We start from the raw sequence: 23,327 nt of genomic DNA, 5'->3' as shown, positions 1-23,327 counted from the left end.
GTAAATAAAAGTGTAGTTAGGTAGGTACTATAGGAGAAGGGCAAAATTAATAATTAATTACATTAATCAATTAAATTAATTAATGAAGCAATTCTATTTTGTGTGAATATAATTAGTTTTGGTTTGAAATTAATTCATAAATTAAAAGATCACTGACACGTACGCGCGGCATCTCCTCTTCAAAAATAATTTCCACTTCTCGAATAGTAAAGAGCATTCTTATTTAATTGTAACTGTTGTATAATACATTTCCATGCACGATAATGAACTGGAAATTATTTTGTAATTTCAACAGCCCGTGGGCAAGTTAATTCATTATACAAATAGCACGTAGCATTGCTGTAAAAATATAGAGCGTAATTTTGCGAAATCACATATTAAACGGAAGACCGGAAAATCAGGGGGGAAATAATGCGGCTCTACTTGCGCACGCGAGATGCACCACGCTCCGATATTCATTGTTGCCGCAACGCACTAAATTGCATTTTCGCGATAAAGACGATACTGCGGCGAATAACTGTAACAATATTGATGCGAGTGCGCGTCATTAACCGCCTTGTAATGCGACGCGATTGGATTTTCGCCAGAAATTAAATCGAACGTAATCACTATTGATACGTCACGTAGCGAATCGGCCCCGACCGTTATCTCCGCATCCCCGTTTAATATCTCGCGATAATTTATCTCGAGTACGGCCGCGTTATATTATTTCGTATCGTCTGCCTCGTACTAAATGAAAACTGTCATCCGCGCCGTCGCGCGGCCGGATTGAAGCGACGGAGAAAAACAGATCGGATAACGCCGATATATGATTTATGCTTGTGACGCCGTTGTAGCGCACCACCGCCGCCGGCTGGGATTAATTTACATCTTTGCGCGAAGGTGCGAAAGAAATTATTGCACACGCGCGAACGGCGTGCGCAAATGGACCGAAACATGTCCCGGGGAATCCGTCCGAGAAAATGAGATCGAGTCGAGCGTACGGTAATCGCGGTAAGTGCGACAAGTATACGATTCGTGCGCTCGGTGAATTCTATCAGCGTGTTTGACAATTGAAGGAAACTCAGCCGGCAGCTGACTAATCGTCACCTATCCCGTCCTCGCGGCGGCTAAATGCCCGATGTCAAATTAAGTCGTAATCCGTAGCGCCGCTACGGATCATCGTTTATTGCGAATAAAGAGTCACATCCAGTGACCTTGTCGCTACCCACAGTATGATTAATGTCGAGGCACTTATTACGTACACGCGCGCGAACCTCGGTTTAGCGAAACCGAACGCTGGGCGAGACCCGTATCCGTGCCCTGCACACCCAGAAAGAACATCTATTTAGGTGAAACAAACGAGATACGTGTTGAAATCGTTGTTTCTGTGAATCTACTAAATTTTTATTATACTTCTACTAAAACATTTGTTAGATTTGAAGAAGTGGACATGAATTTTCTTGGAATTTCCAATCTTGATCAAATAAAATTTTGGTTAAGCTAAAGAAATCATTTCTTTGAAATTAAATGAAAGTCTAGTAAGGTCAAAATTCAAACAGGCTTTTTTCTGGGTGCGACTGGATCGATCTCGTTCGCTTTCTCATAGAGGAAGCTGTGTACTTTCATTAAAAAAAATTGATTCTCAATTTTCTTTGCCAATGTGTTAGAAATGTTCCAAAATGTCGACAAATCAAATTTTGGCGAAAATGTCTGTGTGTACGCTGGAGTTGATGTGGACTCTTTAACTTCTGCAAAGTTTGAGAGATCGGTTTGATTTTTTTTAGATTAATAAAGTATCATTAAAGGAAGGTTGGTATTGAATTTGGTGTTAATTGCTGCAAGGGTTCAGTTTATGTATACATATTTCTGGATATTAAGAAATCATTTCTTTGAAATTAAATGAAAGTCTAGTGAGGTCAAAATTCAAACAGGCTTTTTTCTGGGTGCGACTGGATCGATCTCTTTTGCTTCCTCATAGAGGAAGCTGTGTACTTTCGTGAAAAAAATTTTTTCTCAATTTTCTTTGCCAATGTGTCAGAAATGTTCCAAAACGTCGACAAATCACATTATTATCAAAATGTCTGTGTGTACGCTGGAGTTAGTGTGGGCCCTTTAACTTCTGCCAAGTTTGAGAGGTCGGTTTGAATTTCGTCATCCCTGAATAATTCATTACGTATTCCTGTAGCTTACTTTTTTTTCCGCGAGAAAGATCATCGGTGTTTTTCTCTGCAATTATGTACTCGCTCGATATACCCCGGGTAAGCATCGCTCATGCTGATCGCATCATTTCAGGTGTGTTCCTCGTGCCTTACTTTTTAATACTCATAGTATGTGGAGTACCATTGCTGTACATGGAGCTCAGCATCGGACAGTTCACTCGTCGCGGCCCAATCGGCGCCCTGGGCCAAGTGTGTCCGTTATTGAAAGGTAAACCGGATAAAACATGACAGCTTGCCGATTAAATCCCCGACGACTATTTGTTAAAAGCTTCCCGTTCATTTTTATAGCGTTACAAAGCGCGCCGACTGGAAACACGCGCTTGACTTGAAACGAATAATTGAGAGAACGTAATAGGATTAAAATTATCCTTTCATCCTCTTTATTGTTTTTGTTGTAAAAGTTTAAATGATTTGTATCTCTAATTTTAACTCGAGCCTCCTCGGAAAAGACGTCTTAAATTGTCTCGTCTTGTCACCTAGTCTACGGAATATACGTTTCTGTCTTTGCAGGAGCTGGTTTATCGTCAGTCGTAATATCATTTTTAATGTCTACCTACCATAATGTGATAATAGCCTACGCAATTTACTATTTCTTCGCGGCATTCCGGCCGGAGCAACCGTGGTCACGTTGCGATCACTCGTGGAACTCGCCGCGCTGTTGGCTGCCCAGTTATGGATCCATCGATAATCGAACTCAACCGAACCTGACAAGAACGCCGTCCGAGGAATTTTTCGAGTAATTTTTCAAACATCTAAACCAACTAATTCAAGCTGTCATTGTAATATTACACACTGCTGTACACATCGCCTCTCTATTATAACGAAATTTTAAATATTTGGTTCTCGTATCGCGTGCAAGACGGATCCGTAAAACGATCGCGTGCCGTAGTTTCGAAAGTGTTTGAAAAATGAATAACTGCCTTTCTGTTTAGCAACAAGGTCCTGCAAATTAGCAGTGGCATCGAAGAGCCGGGGATTTTGAGATGGGAGCTCGTGGCGTGCTTGATAACCGCGTGGATCTTAGTATATTTTTCCATCTGGAAGTCCATTAAGTCATCGGCGCAAGTAAGGTACCTGACAGCAACGCTGCCTTTTCTCCTAATCGTGGTCTTCCTCACGCGATCCCTCACTCTGGAGGGCGCCTCGAAAGGTCTGCAATTCTTTTTTCATCCACGCTGGGAATTGCTTGGCGATGCAAAGGTACCGTAGTTGATAGAATAAAATAGAGACATGTAAATAATAATACGATACGAGTGAAAGATAGAAAATATAAATATAGAGAAAAGTCCCTTATTATACGAGATAGGCTTCTAATGTGAGACAACGGGTTTTCAACGTCCAAACTCAATTACAAATCTTTTTTCACGACGATTACACAATCTAACAATGAAGTTTCCACTAAACACATTTCACTTCAAGAGCAATAAATTCCTGGTGGAAGCAACAGATGATGCTTGTTAATTTAACAGAAACCCCGCTATTTCATATCAGGAACTTGTCTCATAATAGGAGACTTTCCTCCACATAATTGCACTGAAAAATGGTAGCTCAGCTTCACATTGAAACCACTTTTTATACTGAATTTTGACTTAAAGTTAATTATATCATTGTCGATATTAATTAATTAGGTATGGATCAACGCTGCGGCGCAAGTCTTCAATTCCGTAGGGATTGCCTTCGGCTCGATGATATGCTTTGCGAGTTACAACCGATTCCACAACACGATCCTCGTAGACACCCTAGCCGTTTCGCTCATAAACGCCTTCAGTAGTCTACTGGTTGGAATATTCTCGTTCGCCACGATCGGCAATATAGCGCTGGAGCAAAACATGTCCGTCGAAGATGTCCTAACCGACGGTACGTATAGAATTAGAAATGAAGTTTACGACACGCTAAATATGATAAATTATGTAAGTATCAATATAAGTATGTCACGCGCGTTATGGAGAGAAAGGGCGTAAGACTCGTGATAGAATCCATAATGTCGAGACTGTTGCACTTCTTTTTCTATCTTCTCCCCGCTGCTTCACGTCATCAGATTAACTCCCCCTGACATTTTATAGATAAATCATAATTTCCGTTCAAGGACCTGGTCTAGTCTTCGTCGTCTATCCGCAAGCGCTAGCCAAGATGCCGGCTTCTCAACTCTGGGCTGTGCTATTTTTCTTTATGATGGTCTGCCTTTCGTTGAACAGCCAAGTAAGCATACAACGACAGATAAAGCTCTATTTCCTATCGCGACGCTGCGTACACGCGCGATTACAGATTAATCCATGTATAAACGTAAAATTACGCCATTAAATTTTATCGCCGCGCGGAATATCTATGGAGACACAAGCGGCGTTTAGTCATGAAGACTAACAAAAAACTAAACACCGGAGTCGCATTACTCAATCGCTTAATGGATGCAAATCGTATTGAGACAGGCTTTCTATTTCGGATATCGTGATAGTTGGGCTTTGGCAATGTTTTAACGTTATTATGTAAACTTGGGGATTTCAGTTTGCCGTTGTTGAAGTGGTCGTTACGTCGATCCAAGACGGTTTCCCGAATTGGGTGAAGCGTCGTCTTCTCTGCCACGAAGTGTTGGTTCTCCTCATATGCGTCGTTTCGTTCTTATGCGGACTGCCGAATATTACGCAGGTAGAACTCGAGTGTTTACTTAACGTAATAAAAATTAACGCCCTTGTCCCTCACGAAATAATTTCCCCGACTGTTTCAGGGCGGTATTTATTTCTTCCAACTGATAGACCATTACGCCGCTTCGATGTCCATCATGTTCCTGGCGTTCTTCGAAGTAATTGCTATCTCGTGGCTCTACGGCGTGCGGCGGCTGTGCAACAACGTCAAGGAGATGACCGGACGCATGCCTTCGGTGTACTTCCGGTTCTGCTGGTTCCTCGCCGCGCCTCTTCTCATAATGGTACGCAACGATATCAATGAAAATTTCAAGATAGAAGAATTATCATATCCACGTGTCTGAATGAAGCGTAACGAATGAAAATTACAGGCTTCGACACAAGCGACGAAACATTCCGAAAGGAAATTACAAACGGCCAATTACTCGTGCAATTATTGTTCTCAGAAAAAGATGAAATCTCTTGTTTTTATCTGATGATAACAATTGCGCGGATGATCGCCCGCTTTTAATCCTGGCTTGTTGCGTTTCTCTTGAATGCAGTCGACAATCATGAAGACAAACACATCCGCATTTTTATAATTGCCTTATCTTCTCAGGCTGTCTGGGTGTTCAGCTTAATTGATTATGAGCCGCCGACCTACCACAACGGCGATTATGCGTATCCATGGTGGGCTGAAGCGATCGGATGGGGCATCGCGTCTCTCTCCCTAATTTGCATTCCCGCTTTTGCCGTTTACATATTCGCCAAAGCGGATGGTGTCACGTTCGCCGAAGTATGCCGAGTTTTATTGACACCGTTGAATTGGAATCAATCAATTTAACACTGGAACTATCAAACGCAGTCAAAATGACTGGTGTTTGCTAATTCTTTATTAAATTTATAATTTGGTACATCTTCTGAGATTTTCCATGATTTTGGTTGCAATATATGTTGCAGTATATGACTAGTTTACTGCCTTTTTCGAAGGTATATGTAGTGTATATAATATGTATATTTAAACAGTAAAAGTATATAGTAATAATAGTTCCGGTAGTTCTAGTGTTAATTATCTTACTATGAAAAAAATTACATAAATGTTGATATGTACTTTGATCATTTCTCACATCGTGAGAATTTTCTTGAAAATCGATAGGAAATTTAACACGATAATCTCGCATCATAAATTAAGAGACCGCTTATATTTGTACCGATAAGATCCTATTGCTAGATTGCTAAGAAGTATTGCTGAAAGGAAAGGGTATTTCTATATAGGTACTTTTATCCCCAGAGACTCAAAAATTCCATCAAACCGCACTTCGAGGCGTGCAAAGTTTGCGGACAGGAATACTGCGTGGAGCTCATGCACAATTTGCCAGAGGATATGCTCAAGGAGCCGCAAACAGACGTGAATACTTCCATACAATTGAATTCGCACTACCTGCTGAAGCCTCAGACGTGACAACGTGTCGACTCGCAGAGGCGATCAGCTTTTCACTCACTTTGAGGAATAATTGTTCAACAAAAGTCGTTCGCATACTTTTATCGTCGGTCATCGACATCTGTCGCGGCGGACAACATTCCATTATTTATAGCCTTATTAGGACAATAACGGACGGTAATCACTTGCGAAAGAGTCATTTAGATAAAGAATATATCTTGCAAACTGTTATTCTTGACGCCATCGTGTGATAAGCCATAGACAAGCACTGAATTGACGCAGGAACATATTTCTGTATATATCGCAGTCGATATAATGTTGTATAACATTGTTAATCATAATTTAATAAATTATTATATATTGTCCAAGAATGTGTATTTCTCCTTTAATGTTATCTATGTTGCTCTCTTAATTCCTTTAATAGGCAGTAAGGGATGAAACTGAAAGAGCGAGAGACTGGAAGGGAAGACCGCCAATAGCTGTCGTAGCCAGGACGGTACCATCAGGTATGTGCAATTAATAACTATAATTATAATATAAGATGTGCGGGAATTATTGCGAGAGCTGCGCAAGCAATTGGCGAAACACGTCGTTACAGTTAGATAATCGGATGACAAAAGAGGTTTCATTCTCGAAAGTGTGTCAAAACGAAATTTATCGATATCACGTGCAGACGTCACAATTACGCTTTTCTCTTAGTAACGATTCGCGCGTTATATTTGACAATTAAATAACTATACGACAGAGTATTGTAACTATATAATAACGCGCGCTTACGTAAGTTTAGAATCTCCGTTACGCAGCGGGTTTCCATTGTATTGAATCCTCATACAGCAAATTAGATATAACTAATTGCATTATGCGTCCCTGGGACACAAGTCCCGCAACGGCACTCTCTCATTTGAGCATCGGGCAAGCTTAAGTTCACATCGAAGTTTACCTTAACATCGTTCCGCTTAAAGTTGCTGAACCATGACAAAGAAGTTCGAATTTAATTGGCGCATCGAAGTGCCGGAGCTCTTGAGAAACGGCTCGGTGTTCGATCGATGGTTCGAGGACAAAGAGACGACTGAATACGAGCCGAATTGCCTATTCAAAGTCGACGAGTACGGTTTCTTCATATATTGGAAAAGCGAGGGCAAGGTACCGAAACTTTCTAGTTTCATTTTTAATTAACAGGTAAATCGCGTCCGGTCATCATTTTTCAACAAACGTAAATAATTCATGACTTTCTTAATAGGATGGCGACGTCATAGAATTGGCTCAAGTGAGCGATATTCGTTATGGAGGCACGCCGAAGGTAAAATCCGCGCGAGGAAAAATTTGAAAGAAAAATATAACAATAAAAACTTGTCTTACAATCGATTATTGGTCCATCCAGGATCCAAAGTTGTGCAATAAATTAAGTAAACACGGAACGCAGGAGCAATTGGATCAAAAAAGTTTAACTATATGCTCCGGGGTGGATTACACGAACATTACTTATCAGCACGTTGTATGCCCGGATGAACAAACAGCTAAGGTAATATTTAAGAAGTTGTGAATGGGTTAAAACTATATACGTATAAATTTAAACTTTAGAAAATTTGTGGACATTATTGAAATCTTTTGTGAAATTTAATTCACCAATTTCTTACTTTTATCATAATTAAATTACTTGTGCTGATGCAAACGGAAAATTGCTTGCAATTTAATTAAATTATTCCATTTACTCTTTTCCCTTTTGTTTTAAATATACATATTGCGTTTACATTTATTTTATATATGTTATTTTGGTAATGCAATTAATACGTTTAATTATTTTCTAACTTCTCTATATGCTAGTCTGCGAATCATTTCAGGATTGGCAGGCTGGTTTGCGTTTAATTACGCACAATACAAAAGCGAGTAACGTTTGCCCAACAATACAGCTTATGAAGCAGTACGTATTCATTAACTTAAATCCATTACAGCTGCGCAAAAATATAGCAAATATTTATTCGAAAACGCTAATGCTGTTTATTTCAATCATTATATAAAACTTGGCTCGATCGTTGGCCCGATATGTCAGTTGGATGCGGCTAAGTTTCCAAGTCGATCCGAAGGGAAAGGTACCTGTGAAAGTGATATCAAAGACTTTTGCGTCTGGAAAGACCGAGAAACTCGTTTATCAAGGATTATCGGAACTGGGTCTGCCCAGTGGAAAGGTGAGTCAATAAGTACCGGGAGTTTTCAAAAGGAAAGGACCTTAATTAACGTTTAAACGCGATTAATAAAGTTTACTTAAAGTTCATTCGGGGAAATTTCGAAGTTGTCGTTGCTGCGAGTAATTGCATGATTTTGTCCAACTTGAAATAGAAAATGAATGCGTTCGATAATAAAAGTGTTTTGCTTATAAATGATTTTTACTCATAAAAATATTATATTACCTCGCATATGCATGAAATTATTATCTTGTTATTATCTCGTATATACAAAGTTTACATATTCTTAAACATCTACATATATTTGACATACAACATTATTTGGTATTTAAACGTAATTAATTTATGTTAACGTTGACGCTAATTGTAAGCGAGAATTAATATTTATTTAATCTGTAAATATCTAACAAAATATATCGACGCGCGTATTATATTTTGCACATGATTACATTTCACGTTTTAGAATGACAAAATAGAACCAGAGGCCTTCACGTTCGACAAGTTTTATAGTTTGTACTTTAAGATATGTCCTAGGAATGATATCGAGGAACTCTTTCAATCCATGTAAGTATAATCTGATCTTTGCAAAACAATTTCATACGTTACGAAGGGATTATCATCGATTTCTATGTTAAAACAGCACGAAGGGGAAAACCGATACCATAAGTTTGCTGCAATTGGTGGAATTTATGAACACGAAGCAGAGAGATCCGCGACTCAACGAGATATTATATCCGCTGTATACGGAGAAGAGATGTACAGAAATCATCAATGACTACGAGACGGACGAGAAAGCGAAAGCGGATAGTGGGTTTCCGCAACGTTCGATTCTTTTTCGTTGTTACTTATTTTTTTACGTCGCCAACAACGTTTCGATGTTTTATCTTTAGAGAAGCTAACGAAGGATGGTTTTATACGATATTTAATGTCGGACGAGAACGCGCCGGTGTTCTTAGATAAGTTGGAGGAATGGATGGACATGGACCAGCCGCTCTCGCATTATTATATCAATTCGAGCCACAACACTTATCTCAGCGGACGTCAGATCGGCGGCAAGAGTACCGTCGAAATGTACCGGCAGGTTCTGCTTGCTGGTTGCAGGTGACGCGATCTTTCAGTCGTTGTGACGACGATACAATCGAATATCTATTGTAGATGGAAAAATATTTTAATAATTTCGAAAGAAAGAAAAACTATTGCGACTGTAGATGCGTCGAGCTGGACTGTTGGGATGGAAAGGGCGAAGATGAGGAGCCTATCCTAACTCACGGTAAAGCTATGTGCACCGACATCCTCTTCAAAGATGTGATCTACGCTATAAGGGACACCGCGTTCGTTACTTCCGAGTATCCCATAATTCTGAGCTTCGAGAATCACTGCTGCATGAAGCAGCAATATAAATTGGCGAAATATTGCGATGAGATATTCGGCGACCTGTTGCTGAAGGAGTCGCTGAAAGATTATCCCGTGAGTGTGAGGCGTCATGTTTAATGACCGCGATCAGGGAATTGAGATCAATCGTGTCAATGCAAACGCGCGCAACATTATTTCCAGCTTGAGCCTGGATGCCTTCTCCCTCCGCCTAGTGCGCTGAAACGTAAGATATTGATCAAAAACAAGCGATTGAAGCCAGAAGTGGAAAAGACCGAGCTCGAGCTCTTCCGCGCCGGACAATTCGAAGTTAAGGATGAAGTGGTGGAGGATGCCAGCGCACCTGCGGCTGCTCCACCTCCGGAGCCAGAGGCGCCAAAGGTGATTAACCACGTTAATGAACTCTTTCGAAAGACGGAAATTAAATCTCGCTCTTTTTTTTCTCTGGAAAATTAAAATTTTTGACCTTTTACCCTCGATAACTTGGTGAAAACTTTTCTCAGAATTTTTTAGATATTTTCAATAATTTTATACGTATTGGAACAATTTTCAGATTTTTTAACGCAAATTGGTATACTTTTCAGAAGTGTGTTAAGAAAGGTTGTATCTTTTCTAGGATTTTTCATATGTGTAATTTCTAAAGTATTCTAAGATTTGCAAGATTTCTTCATAATCTTATAAAAATTGAAAAGGATTTTTAAGAGTTTTTCAGAAATGAAAAATTCTAAGAAAAGAAGTGGACTTTCTCAGTATTTCTGAAAAGGTATTCGTATAGGAATTCTGAGAAAAATTTTCCCCAATGTACGTTTGCGGTTGTGCAGGAGGGCGAGGCTCCTGCCGCAGGCGAAGGAACTGAAGAGGTGCAAGCGATCCAATACACGGGCAGTACAATGCGAGTCCATCCTTATCTCTCGGCAATGATAAACTACGCGCAGCCAATAAAGTTTCAGAGTTTCGAGACGGCAGAGAGTACGTGATATGTTTGAACATCGTACTTATCTGTAATTGAGTATATTAGGGTGATTAACTGTATAGGGTGATAAGAAAATGTCACGAGGATTATTTTTAACAATTACCAAAGCTGTCAAAATAATTGGATTTTATTTTTTATCAAGTTTATAGCGGAGCATTTTCTGAGATTGCTCTATGATTTTATAATACACAAGCAATTAAAATGATTAATTTTTAGTACCCCTTAATATCTCTTTTCAAGGAGGTATGTATAATATGCTTAAATAGAAACAAGTATACACCCACAGAAAAAATTCCCGGATCTAATGCTATTACACTTGAATGTATTATAAGAGGATCGATATAGCACCAACATATTTATTATAGAGAAAGGATTATTTTAATCTTAAATTAAAAAATTCTAAAATCTAGAATAAAATGATAGCATGTATCGCCTTTTGTCGAATGGTGCCAGCTTCGTGCGTTGTACGATGGAGGGGAGATTTATTTTAAACGCAAGAATATATTAACTTACATTTATATAAGTTACTCTTGTCTCAATAAGTCTCAGTAAGTCAATCTTTTTTAATTCGGTAGAGATTAAGAATTATTGATTTTATTTTGATATTGCCTTAGTTTTATACTAAACGAGGTTGTGAGAAATATAAATGCGTCAAGAATATCTTTTGTCTCGGTAACAGAAATCCTTTCTGAGGGTGTACATTAATCGGCAGTTCTAGTGTTAAAAATGTTTTCTATGTTGATTTTTTCCTTAAGAAGTTTTATTTGGCAATGAGCACGTGAATTCGTAAACGCGCGAAATTTAGCATTACTCTTCCTTTCTCGCGACAAGTTTTGCGTATAATAATGCATCTTAAATTTACCGAGGTAGCCGGGTGTGTACGTGGTGGTGCGTATGTCCCGGAGACTTAAGGAGGGTTAAATGAATGAGCGTACACCGTGCGCACGTGTCGCGCGCGCGACATGTACTAATGTCTCGACCCCGACGTTGCAGGCAAGAATATACATCATAATATGTCTTCGTTCTCCGAGACTGCCGCTCTTAACTATCTGAAAACTCACTCCGTGGAGTTCGTTAATTACAACAAGCGGCAAATGAGTCGAATATATCCAAAGGGCACGAGGGCTGATTCGTCGAATTACATGCCCCAGGTAACTGCAACAATGTACAAACGCGCTTAGATTCTCCGCAGAGCTATTACTCACATGTAAATCCCTATTGCGTAACGATACGCGAACTGCGTCGAAAACTCTTTCGTTAGACGTTATCCTCGGAAAGGGAAGTGCACGACCTTATTTCACGCGAGATGTTCGTTTTCATTTAGGTTTTCTGGAACGCCGGCTGCCAGATGGTGGCTTTGAACTTCCAAACTCCTGATCTGCCGATACAGCTGAATCAGGGGAAATTCGAGTATAACGGTACAACGGGTTACCTGCTGAAGCCTGACTTTATGCGAAGGCCCGATCGAAACTTCGACCCTTTTTCCGAGGATGTCGACGGCATCATCACCGCGCAGTGCGCGGTCCAGGTCATAGCCGGGCAATTCCTGTCGGACAAGAAGGTGGGCACGTACGTGGAGGTGGATATGTACGGTCTACCAGCAGACACGATCAAGAAGGAATTCAGGACACGGATGGTACCGGCGAACGGTCTGAATCCGGTCTACAACGAGGAGCCGTTCTTGTTCCGGAAGGTCGTGCTTCCCGATTTGGCGGTGCTCAGATTTGGTACTGACGTCTGTTCTTCGTAATGTGTCCATCGTAATGTAAATTCAAAGCGAATGAATGCTGCCGCCGACTGAATCCTTTTTTATTTCACGTTTCATTTCGCGTAGGTGTGTACGAAGAGAGCGGCAAGCTGCTCGGGCAGCGAATCTTACCCTTGGACGGTCTTCAGGCCGGCTACAGGCACATCTCCTTGAAGACCGAAGCGAACTTTTCGATGGCGTTGCCCATGCTCTTCTGCAACATAGAGCTGAAGATTTACGTTCCCGATGGATTCGAAGGTAGCATCCCAGCCGCGGCTCAAAAATAGTAGCACTCTTCCTGGCTTTCGTTCACACAAGCCCGCCTCCAATTTCAGACTTTATGGCCGCCTTGTCGGATCCGGGCGGTTTTAGCAAGGCTGCCGAGAAGCAAACTGAGACGATGAAGGGACTCGGAATAGAACAGACGGATGCCAAGGGGGACGCTAAGAAGAAGAAAGAAGAAGAAACGAAGAAAGGTAATAAAGTTGCAAGATGCGATTGTTCTTTTTTTTATATTAAAACCTGATAATTAAATTAAACGGTAGAGAAGAAAAGAAAATGATGCCGAGTATACGTTTGTTATACGTGCGGCATATATACAATTTTTACGCAATTTCAGCGGAGGCACTGAAACTGGAGCCTATTACGTTAGAATCCTTGAGAAAAGAGAAGGGTTTCAAACTGGGCAAAAAGCACCAGAAGGAGTTGGATACCATGAGAAAGAAACATGCTAAGGAGAGGCAAACTCTGCAGAAAAATCATTGTAGTGCCATCGAAAAATTAACCAGAGGAAAAGAGTGCGTTGAAATTTTCTACAATGTAATCGCGCAAAGAGAGATTTGACAAATTAACAATTTTATGTTTAATGTTATTTAATACTTAATGTGTATAGTATGTTAAATTATATATGATATATTTGCTTCGTAGCAAAAATTCTCTGGCGCAGGACGCGAATGTGAAGAAAGTTATAAGCGAGCAAACGGCCCAATGGTCCACTATGATGGAGAAGCAGAGGAAGGAGGAGTGGGAATTACTGAAGAGTCAAACGCAGAGCTCTCGCGATGAGTTAAAGAGACTTATCGAGGTCGTGCAGGCCACGCAAGTTAAACTGATGCAGGCGAAACATGACAAGTTGGTTCATACCATTTATTAATTTTGTTATATTCCTCGTTGAATAATTTTCGCAATAACATTAGTTCTCATTCCCCTCTGTCACGTCGTTTAATACTGTACGTTAATATTGTAGAGACATAAAGGATTTGAATTCCAATCAAGCAAAAGTATCCGTGGAAACGGCGAAGGAAGTGATGAACGATAAAGCTCTAAGAACAAAAGGTGATAAGGACAGGAGGCTTCGCGAAAAGAAGCAACAGAATACGAAGAAATTTGTGGACGAGAGAAAGAATATAGAGATCAAACAGGGCCGTGAAAAAGAGAAGCTGAAGGTTACGCATGAAAAACAGGTGAAGGACTTGGACACGGATATCAATATAGTAAGTTTGAGTGGTTACTTGTCTGCAGTTATTTGGTCCTTTTATATAGAAAGATACAGCCCAGATTTTTCATAACAACAAGTAGTTTGTGGAACTTGACAGATAAAAACTTACAATTCTTTTCAGTTCTCTTTAGAGCAACAAGTTAACTTTTCATGCTTTAAAAAAATGATTCCTCTTTTCTATTAAAAAAATATATATATATTTCGATTAGCATTAAATTTTGTTGTTCGATATTCGAAAGTAGAGAAAATATATCATAAATAAACTAAATTGTACAGAAATAAACAATTGCGTAACTTTTTCCTGTGAAATTAATGTGATTTTGCAAAATAATATTCATTTATTTGGTCATGTTGCAGAACGTTGAAATATACGAAAACGAAGCTATTGAATACGACTTATCATCTAAGGCGGAATTCTATATATAATTTTCTCTTAATTTCTATACAGTCACATTCATCGTACATTAATATTTGCTTTATATTTTACGTAATAAACATGTATTGATTTTCTATTTTTTACAATTATATATTTTTTACATCATTATTACTACAGCAAATTGTTTTTAGGCTACGTGTAATTCATCGTAGCCTTCGTTATTAACCATTTATAAACAAGTACCTATGTATTGAGCAATATACTATGTAATAGCAAAAAATAAATAGCATTAAAAAATTTTGTTAAAATACTTTACCATTCTCTATCATAAATTACACATCAATTTTTCCTTCATAAAGGATGACAGAGTGCAGAAGTAATATCGATGAAATAATTTTAAATACCGATTGAATTATTATGTAACATTTTTTAAATATTTATTAACACAGCTCAACAATTTTAGAATACATTTTATAATATCTCCGAAGTGTAATCAGAACTGCGTGCAGTTCTATAATTATTTACACGACAATCGGAATGTATAAAACTATGTTTTGGCACGCAATTTTGTACGTTGTTAGACTTTTGTACGTCATTAAAGAGAGCCGGAAGTATTAACAATTAAAATCACAAACATTTAAATTCTCTTGACATTCTACAGAATTTTATCTAAGAATACACGGTATCTGTACTTTCCTGTAGTTGAATGAATTTTTGTACAAATGGCATACGATACACGCGCAAGGAGACGATAGACCCGATACACGCTCCAATCCAGTAAACCATCACGTGCTCCAGAGAAGAGGTTCCCAGACAACCGTACTTTAAAGAAGTCGCCAGTGCAGGATTGAAGTAACCACCGGTGTAGTTAAAAGCTGAAAAAATATTGTACATTGAAGATCAATGATACGGGCATTTTTTCGTGAAAGAAAGTATGAAAACGTTCGCCGACCTGCAACCACCAAAGACGTCCCCACGAAAGCGTCGATGATCGTGCTAAATCTCGGGTTCAAGTCACCTAAAGCGCGAGATGCCACCCTACATATACACGTTGCAACGCATTCCACAAGCGCTCCAGTAATAGCAGACACCTGAAAGGTCGTCGTACGCAATTCTTTTTAATTCAATCATGAAATTATTTCGAATTGCACGTGTTGAAAATAAGCGCGTGTCGCGTGATACACTGTACGCTGGATGGAATTTATAATGTTTAAAAATTAATATTAATAAATAATTCCCGGCGAAACATTTTTCATGCACGAACATAAATTATATATAGAATTATTATATAAAAAAATACATCAAATATGTTCATGCATATTTTTATATTGTATATTTCTATATAATTTTATACAATTCTACACTGTATAAATTAATTTTATATATGCTGTTTTATGAACAATTATTCCTTTTCACAAATTTTTCATATAAAAATATGTATAAATCTATAAAATTATATAGAAATATACAATGTAAAAATATATATGGACATATTTCATGTACAATTTTATATAATACTAATATATTTATGCATGCTCATGCATGAAAAATTTTTTACCGAGTTCCTTCTATACATAAACAGAATTCTGCCCGTGGAAAATCAAGGGCTACGATTTGGCCTTGCCTGTAGATCTGTAGTGCAATCGCCGTATGCTCTGTTCTTGTGCGTAGAAGCGAATTGGAGCGCCCACAATATTTGGATGTACTTGAATATAAGAAGACCGCCAGCCAATTCCGCGCATATCGACAGAAACGCGACGGTCAGGGGTTTCTTACGTATTACTACATCCTCTATGTGTGTATAAGGGCACGCCGAAGCTTCGTCCCAGTTCATTGACCACCAGATCGTTAGTAGAAACAAATAAAGCGCATACATCCATACTCCCCAATTGTCCGCAACTGAAGAAAGAAGTTCAAATATCTTTTTTGAGAGGAACAAGAATTAGAATGAAGACAGACTGCTCTTGTTGGTTGTATAATAAGCGCGACAGAGAAATAATTTTGAAAAATTCAATTTATACACTGAAAAAAAAATCTAGTTGAGTCAACCAGTCATCCGTTAACAAATAGACGAATCAGAATTTCTTTAGGATTTACCAGATGTGTAGTAAAGTCTAGCAAACTTCTGGTTGTGAAATATCGAGCCCTATTGTGCTAAATAGAAATTCTGTTTGGTTTAACAAAAATACATTCTATCATACATTTTTCTCATTGTAATTTAATTTTGTATACATTAAAAATATAATAACTATAAGGCTATAATATACAATAATACGCAACATGTCAATATAATTGTAATAAAAATAATCGATATCTAAATCCGTAGGTTCACTGTTTATCAAAAACTAATCGCATGATATCGCATAAATTAATTAATATATATAATCGCGTAACTATTATAGTCATGGCACAGAGAAACGCGCGTTCTAGTGAACCAAAGAGAAAGAGAGAGAGAGCACTATGCCTAGAGAACTCGTCTGTAGAGCCGGGCGTTAAATATAATTTTAGATATCATCTAACAGAAAACTATAATTATTTAACGCAAAATAACTGGGGATTGATAAATACCCTTATATAACAACACTTATAAAACAGTGAGCCGACTTACTTATGATGAGTTCGAAACATGCCCCGCAAAGTTCTGCCGTAGCTATGAATTCAAAGACCAGAGTTCTCGTGAGGGGATAGGAATCAAGATAAAATAGCGCATAGAGCCTTAGCCAGTACGCTATCCAAATCGTGACTCCGATGAACGCTGTAGACACTATCAAGTCTATTGATCCAGGCATTATCCTATTAAGATACGTGCCATTTAAACAAGTGCGGCATCAGCATAATGAAAACGTATGAGTGTAATAAAGCACATCCGATGTAACGCTACACGCTAAAAATAGAGTTATAGTTATACAATACAGCGTTATGTAATTAATATATTTACAATGGATTATCGATTTACAAATTAATGGATACAGTACGCTTTTCTTTTATCATTAAGATTATCAAACACCTTACGTTAACTGTGATAACGTGCGTTCAACAATAAAACGCGAAATATTAAAAACGCATTATGTAACCGATTTACTAATTCTACGAATTCGCCTAGCTTTTATAATCGTGAAATACAGTAAAAACTTACGGGATAATCACCAGATCACACTGATTGTTTTTCAACTTCTGTTATCTTGACTTTCATAAGTACTTCGCACGCGAGATATTTGCATTGAGTAGGGCTTCACGCAGCGGTTATTTAAAACTGGGAGTACCAAATATATCTACGCGAATATGTCGCGAGGTTTTAAATAACTCGGCGAGATTGTCATATATTTATGTTCGCGTCGGTACAATGAGTTCCAACGCAAAGTATTTGATGTATTTCGTAAGAATGCGAGAGATGATAAAACAGATGTAGTGATCGTAGTATAATGAATTGCGAATTTACAAAACTAGCAATTTTTTTTAAGTAGAATGTACGAAGCGACGGGATGGCAACTTCCCGCGTTCGCGGAGATGCGTATCTGCGACCGAACTGAACGATAGTCGTACGGCATCTGACCGAGAGTTCTTGTCTTTTCAAGCAGATATGCGAATGTAAGCTGTTGTTACTAACGGAGGTAAAGAAAGACATAATTTGTTGCAGTGAAAAAAAGATTCTAGATCTTTAACTTAAACATTCTGTGGAAGCCGAGTGATACAAATTAAGTCTCTGCCTGACGTGGCGCACAAAGGACTATAATAGGGCTCATTATCTGTAAGCCGTTTGGAAAATCTCGATATCGCGGTGCGACTTGTAAATTATTGTACAATTAAAATATTGAACAATTTAAAATAACTGGCTAAAAATATATTTAGAAGAAAATAAGATTACATTTTAATAACACGTAATTTGGAAATACACTTTTATACTTTCGCGAGTATACAATCGATAAAGATTCTCGCAGAGAAGTGAGTGTCGCAATGCACCAATGACGTCGCGGATGCTGCAGAATGTATATCCAATGCTATCAAAATATGCGCTTTAAATCTATATAAATATATGTAAAAGAAATATATATATACTCATTCAAGTCATATTAAATAAACCACATTAAGGTCGATTATGAAGGGACTCAACGTATACAATCAGAAATCATATCTGCAGTTTTATTCGCTTCATGAATTAACTACATTATTTTATATAGTTCAAATAAATGATTTCATCAAATTTTACGAATGTGGATTAACACTAATCTTATCACTGTAAAAAAGAAACATTTATTTACAAGAATTGAAGGACTCCCCTTTGGGCTTTTTAGCACTAGGAGAGTCATCTTGATTCTGTGTTCTTGATACTAGCCTAGGAATTCGTTTAGCTTTCAAGTAGGACATTGTTTCGGTAGATGACCTGAAAATTAATAAAAATAATCGTTAAATTAATACGGTTATACGCATTAATTTAATTACACGAAAAAATGTCTCGTGTAAAAAAAGTTCCATGTAACTCTTAGAGAACCTACACTTATTATACATGAAATGTATTTTCGAAAATATTTATCAAGTTGAGAATATTAATGGAGAAGAGCAATAAGGAAAGTCAAGTTGGGAAGGATTCATATAGTTGTGTATGATCGTATTTAAATAATTCTGAGAACAATTACAAAACCATATAAAATATACATGTATTATGCATACCTTGTATTTTTCTGTTCCGTCGAAATTTCCGTTGAATTATTCTCATTATTAGAATTAGAACTCAAAGGATAAGGAATGATCTGATAGGCAGTTCTACCGCCAAACTCGTTAGTTGACTCAGTGTTTTCAGTCACAAACGAAATTCGTGTCTCTACATCACTTGATTTTTTTTTATTCTCGGATTCTGACTTCGCAGTTTTTGCGTCTGTCGGACTTTCGACTTTCGGTTTAAGCTTGCCATCTTGCGTTGGGAAATTTACGGTAGGCAAATTAATAGTTTTATCCCCTTTGGTGTTATTCATCAATTTAATCAGCAGGTTCGATAACTCTTCTCTTTTTCTCGTTACGACAATCTCTTCGAACCAATTTTTCAAGATTTTAATTGGCAAAATATAATCTTGAATAGGATCCTAAAGAGGAAAGAAACTCATAATCATAATCATATGACCATTTGTGTAATTAGACGTGCAAAAAGTAAACACAATTAAAAAATATTTAATATTTTAATATACTTGCCTTGAAAAAACTTTCCACGTACTGCAATACATACAATCCGCAATCAGTAAAATTTGATTGCTGGGGTACTTTTGGACATGCTCCCTTAATAGTATCTTTCGAAAATGTTTTTTCTACACCCAGTTTGGCAACATGTTCACAACTTAAATAATCTCTTAACGTAGCAACTACCCGTGATCTACTAGCGCCAGCAAGTGAGTCGAATATTAATATGCAAGGGCTATAAATAAAATTATTCAAATATTAAAAACTATAATACATCAATTATATCACCTACATAATGACATACAAGACATACTACTTACAGCTTAACAGTTTCCTTCTGCGTTTCAAGTTTAACGACGTTAGTCTGAGTTTTATTTTCTTCCGTCATAGGTTGATCAGTCTCTTCCTATAAATAAAATATCTTGCATTATAATCAACCGTTTCAGGAAAAAAAGCCAAACATTATCAACAATTTTGTTCTACCTCTTCGTCGCTCTCCATTTCCATTTCTTCATCGTCGCCTTCTGCCTCGTCTCTTTCTGATCCATCATCTAGCTGGTCTATCGTTATGGTCGTTGGTACAGGAGTGATTGTTGTAGAGCCAATTGTGACAGCTTTTGTTTTCAGCTCTTTTATCTTTTTGCTCTTTTGCGGAGTCTTGTTAACGTCATTTTCGCTAGGTTTCGTAGCACAGGTGGATATTTTTCCAACTAATCCAGGAAAACAAATGATAGCCAAGAACCAATGTGCGCTGTAAACAAATTATGTAAAATATTATGTAACATGATATAATCTATTGTTATGTTAGTTAACAGTTACTTAGAAAATAAAACTAAAATTGCTTAGTTTATTATTGCTACATTATATAAGTTACTATATTATTATATTATTCAATACAGGCCCAAGGCGCAGACAGCGATGAAGCTTCAATATTTTTTTCTTTTTTTCGTCTATGTGCAATTGAATTCCTCGAACATACAATTGATTTTTTTATTTATTATTCCAACTTCAACTTAAAAAATTCTCAGGAATTCGTGGTCCCGAATGGACTTAACATCAAAACACCAGAAGAAGCTTACTGCATTTTAGACTTGTATTGGCCCTAAATTAAAATTTATTTTAAGAGATTACTTACTGTTCATTTATAGGAATTATAATAAAATCTTTTTCAAATATATTAACATTCTTCGTCCACTTCTGTACTCTTGCGTGCCGCTTGGCAGCAGGTGTCATTGGTACTGTACTTTCAGCAGCTTGGGCATGCGGGCTAGTTAAACGTTTGTAAAAATACGAACTGAACACGTGAGTTCTATGTTGATCAGATTCTGATAATACCTCTAAGGTCAAATACTTTAAGTAAAAGTCTATAATCACATCATTCAAAAACTGATCTTCGGCGAGACACACATAATCTTCAGTGTTGATGGCTATTCCTCCTTTTGCAGGAGGTGGTGGATACACAGTTATTCTATAAAAAAGCAGTTTTTTTATCAAAACACTTTAATAATATTTATAAATTACATTTATAAATGTATAATTATATGAAAAAAATTAAATAATAAATGATATAGATAAGACTACAAAATACATTTTATCGAAATACCAAATAATATTAATCTATTAAAGGGCAAAAGACGATTATTAAATAAGATTCTCACGTTTGTATGTCATCATTGGTAGCCGTGGTGGTATTTACTGAATTTTGATTCGCCTTCCGTGTAGTAATAAGCGATTGTTGACACTGTAAAGATATAAATATATAAAATATATATATATTATATATAGTATAAATTATATATATTATATAGTATAAATATGTATAATATATATTTTTATACATATTTATACTATATACTATATATATACTACAACAATATGTATGCATTATACATGATATACAGGGTGGTCTAAAAGTTCCGGAACGGTTGAATATCCCGAGAAATTGTGGGTGGATCGGAAAACGGAAAAATACGTATTTCCTATTTTTGAAAAGTGGGAGTTCCCATTTAAGATTTTAAAGTTGTCCTCCGCCCCACCCACAGGGGTGGGGGTGGGGGGGGGTCAATTTTGGTATCATTCGATAGCTCTTTCAAAAATAGGACATACGTATTTTTCCGTTTTCCGATCCACCCACAATTTCTCGGGATATTCAACCGTTCCGGGACTTTTAGACCACCCTGTATAAAATAAAATATAATTTAGTCAAATACATACATCTCTTGGTGATGCCCGTATAAGTATATCGTTTGCTTCCTTAGGATTCAATTCGTCAATTTTATCTCCCCGTGAGAATAAACTTGTTAGTATTGCCTTTGAATCATCCGGTAACCTATCCGGTAATAACGTAATACGTTTATGTGTGTGATCTAGAAAATAAGATTATAAAGTATTAATCGTCCAGGTCTTTCAAGAATCTTTACATCTTTCTTTACATATACATATCTGTACAAAAAATTGTGGAGGTTAAATAATAAAAAATAAACTTTTTTTTAAATCCTTAAATTATTTAATTTTATTTTAATTTAATTTATTGCAAAATAAGACGGTTATAAAGAAGGAATATAAAAATCGTAATGCAAAAGGTAGGGCACCAACAAAAACTGTTGTTGCAAAGCCCAGCAGTTTAGAAAAAGGTAAGAAAAAATTGTATAAGACAAATCGAACCAGAACAGTAAATAAAACAGAGATGTAATAATTAAACTAAAACATAAATTATATCCTTCAGGGTCGCCAGCAATAATTAACAACATTAATATTTGCTGACCGAATCTGCAATTTTAATAATTTAAGTATCTCTACGTTTCGACCATAGGTTTTGGTCCTTTTCAAGCGATCTGACTATATAAATTAGAGATTAACAATATTAATATATAAATAAATTAAATAAATCAGATATTATATTCACTGTTACAATAATTTACAATTGTTGGAGACATTACCTGAGGTGGTCGTATACACTCGCGTGTGCTTTGTGATGTAAAATGGATTTTCATGTATGATCATATACTAAAACTGAAAGTTAGAAAGAGAGAAAGGTGCAGAAATTTGGATTGTAATTAATGTAAAGACTTACATGCTTTGAAAATTTAGTGTCAGTGTTTGATACACGAGAACATTGCTCAATAGATGACGGGGCATGACTGATTAATGACACTAATAATTTACAAAAACACACAGAAAATCTTAACGCTATTTATGACCGTATAATTGACTTAACTTAAATCTGGACACCACTATTTATTTTTTATTTTAACCTATTCTCGTGACTTTCACTTGTTTTTAATTATACCAACCGACCAATATTTTCGTCAGTCATGCCCCGTCATCTATCGAGCAATGTTCTCGTGTATCAAACACTGACACTAAATTTTCAAAGCATGTAAGTCTTTACATTAATTACAATCCAAATTTCTGCACCTTTCTCTCTTTCTAACTCTCTCAGTTTTAGTATATGATCGTACATGAAAATCCATTTTACATCACCAAAACACACGCGAGCCTATGTATACGACCACCTCAGGTAATGTCTCCAACAATTGTAAATTATTGTAACAGTGAACATAATATCTCTGATTTATTTAATTTATTTATAGATTAATATTGTTAATCTCTAATTTATATAAACGGATCGTTTGAAAAGGACCAAAACCCATGGTCGAAACGTAGAGATGCTTAAATCATTAAAATTGCCAGATACGGTCAACAAATCTTAATTTTGATAATAATTAAATGTACGCAAGTATAAATATA

At 37.0% G+C, this 23,327-nt stretch overlaps 4 protein-coding genes across 7 annotated transcripts in view; 2 read left to right on the top strand and 2 right to left on the bottom strand.

Annotated features, from left to right (window-relative positions):
* LOC105567544 (sodium- and chloride-dependent GABA transporter ine) overlaps positions 1 to 6,631 on the top strand; it is an 18,557-nt gene extending 11,926 nt beyond the window's left edge. For both annotated transcript variants that reach the window (XM_012022478.1, XM_012022477.1), the window contains 9 exons: positions 2,275 to 2,409; positions 2,712 to 2,937; positions 3,134 to 3,401; positions 3,830 to 4,058; positions 4,288 to 4,400; positions 4,704 to 4,844; positions 4,924 to 5,124; positions 5,439 to 5,615; positions 6,111 to 6,631. In XM_012022478.1, the coding sequence (XP_011877868.1) occupies positions 2,275 to 2,409; positions 2,712 to 2,937; positions 3,134 to 3,401; positions 3,830 to 4,058; positions 4,288 to 4,400; positions 4,704 to 4,844; positions 4,924 to 5,124; positions 5,439 to 5,615; positions 6,111 to 6,281 (1,661 nt within the window). In that variant the 3' untranslated portion in view covers positions 6,282 to 6,631. The remainder of the gene's footprint in view (positions 1 to 2,274; positions 2,410 to 2,711; positions 2,938 to 3,133; positions 3,402 to 3,829; positions 4,059 to 4,287; positions 4,401 to 4,703; positions 4,845 to 4,923; positions 5,125 to 5,438; positions 5,616 to 6,110) is intronic.
* A 533-nt stretch (positions 6,632 to 7,164) lies between these two features.
* On the top strand, positions 7,165 to 14,705 carry LOC105567543 (1-phosphatidylinositol 4,5-bisphosphate phosphodiesterase-like). 2 transcript variants are annotated; one of them, XM_012022476.1, is made up of 19 exons: positions 7,165 to 7,403; positions 7,501 to 7,560; positions 7,642 to 7,782; positions 8,102 to 8,181; positions 8,311 to 8,446; positions 8,907 to 9,007; positions 9,084 to 9,250; positions 9,334 to 9,544; positions 9,652 to 9,910; positions 9,998 to 10,195; positions 10,636 to 10,783; positions 11,781 to 11,938; positions 12,112 to 12,514; positions 12,622 to 12,792; positions 12,870 to 13,010; positions 13,154 to 13,331; positions 13,462 to 13,665; positions 13,781 to 14,027; positions 14,390 to 14,705. In XM_012022476.1, exons 1-19 carry the CDS (start codon positions 7,233 to 7,235, stop codon positions 14,456 to 14,458), a joined length of 3,243 nt encoding a protein of 1,080 aa, XP_011877866.1. In that variant the 5' UTR covers positions 7,165 to 7,232; the 3' UTR covers positions 14,459 to 14,705. The 2 variants fall into 2 exon arrangements, with proteins under 2 accessions (XP_011877866.1, XP_011877865.1); XM_012022475.1 differs by having other exon boundaries at positions 14,378 to 14,705.
* A 117-nt stretch (positions 14,706 to 14,822) lies between these two features.
* On the bottom strand, positions 14,823 to 18,428 carry LOC105567541 (aquaporin-12A). 2 transcript variants are annotated; one of them, XM_012022474.1, is made up of 5 exons: positions 17,545 to 18,428; positions 17,017 to 17,201; positions 16,033 to 16,307; positions 15,361 to 15,499; positions 14,823 to 15,283 (listed from the first exon to the last, which is right to left on the bottom strand). In XM_012022474.1, exons 2-5 carry the CDS (start codon positions 17,195 to 17,197, stop codon positions 15,078 to 15,080), a joined length of 801 nt encoding a protein of 266 aa, XP_011877864.1. In that variant the 5' UTR covers positions 17,198 to 17,201; positions 17,545 to 18,428; the 3' UTR covers positions 14,823 to 15,077. The 2 variants fall into 2 exon arrangements, with proteins under 2 accessions (XP_011877864.1, XP_011877863.1); XM_012022473.1 differs by having other exon boundaries at positions 17,017 to 18,428.
* Positions 18,429 to 18,525: 97 nt separating this feature from the next.
* LOC105567668 overlaps positions 18,526 to 23,327 on the bottom strand; it is a gene marked incomplete at its 5' end in the record, with an annotated part of 8,860 nt that continues 4,058 nt past the window's right edge. Inside the window, 8 exons of the mRNA XM_012022728.1 lie at positions 18,526 to 18,789; positions 19,077 to 19,486; positions 19,593 to 19,812; positions 19,898 to 19,983; positions 20,061 to 20,328; positions 20,713 to 21,045; positions 21,236 to 21,318; positions 21,792 to 21,943. Coding sequence (XP_011878118.1) covers positions 18,660 to 18,789; positions 19,077 to 19,486; positions 19,593 to 19,812; positions 19,898 to 19,983; positions 20,061 to 20,328; positions 20,713 to 21,045; positions 21,236 to 21,318; positions 21,792 to 21,943 — 1,682 coding nt within the window. The remainder of the gene's footprint in view (positions 18,790 to 19,076; positions 19,487 to 19,592; positions 19,813 to 19,897; positions 19,984 to 20,060; positions 20,329 to 20,712; positions 21,046 to 21,235; positions 21,319 to 21,791; positions 21,944 to 23,327) is intronic.

The sequence above is a fragment of the Vollenhovia emeryi genome, unplaced genomic scaffold (genome assembly GCF_000949405.1).
Source record: "Vollenhovia emeryi isolate VEMERY1.0 unplaced genomic scaffold, V.emery_V1.0 DF939136.1, whole genome shotgun sequence".
NCBI lineage: Eukaryota > Metazoa > Arthropoda > Insecta > Hymenoptera > Formicidae > Vollenhovia > Vollenhovia emeryi.
This window is presented reverse-complemented; position numbering and strand designations above follow the sequence as displayed.

What these genes read in the sequence shown, in the direction of transcription:
- LOC105567543 (XM_012022475.1), top strand. Translation starts at nt 7,233, where the DNA reads ATGACAAAGAAGTTCGAATTTAATTGGCGCATCGAAGTGCCGGAGCTC. An exon ending in TTTGGCGGTGCTCAGATTTG is followed by an intron (nt 12,515 to 12,621) that starts GTACTGACGTCT and finishes CATTTCGCGTAG; the next exon opens with GTGTGTACGAAGAGAGCGGC. An exon ending in ATGCAGGCGAAACATGACAA is followed by an intron (nt 13,666 to 13,780) that starts GTTGGTTCATAC and finishes TTAATATTGTAG; the next exon opens with AGACATAAAGGATTTGAATT.
- LOC105567541 (XM_012022473.1), bottom strand. Translation starts at nt 17,197, where the DNA reads ATGCCTGGATCAATAGACTTGATAGTGTCTACAGCGTTCATCGGAGTC. An exon ending in ATGTTTCGAACTCATCATAA is followed by an intron (nt 16,308 to 17,016) that starts GTAAGTCGGCTC and finishes TTCTTTCTTCAG; the next exon opens with TTGCGGACAATTGGGGAGTA. An exon ending in ATTGCACTACAGATCTACAG is followed by an intron (nt 15,500 to 16,032) that starts GCAAGGCCAAAT and finishes ACGACCTTTCAG; the next exon opens with GTGTCTGCTATTACTGGAGC.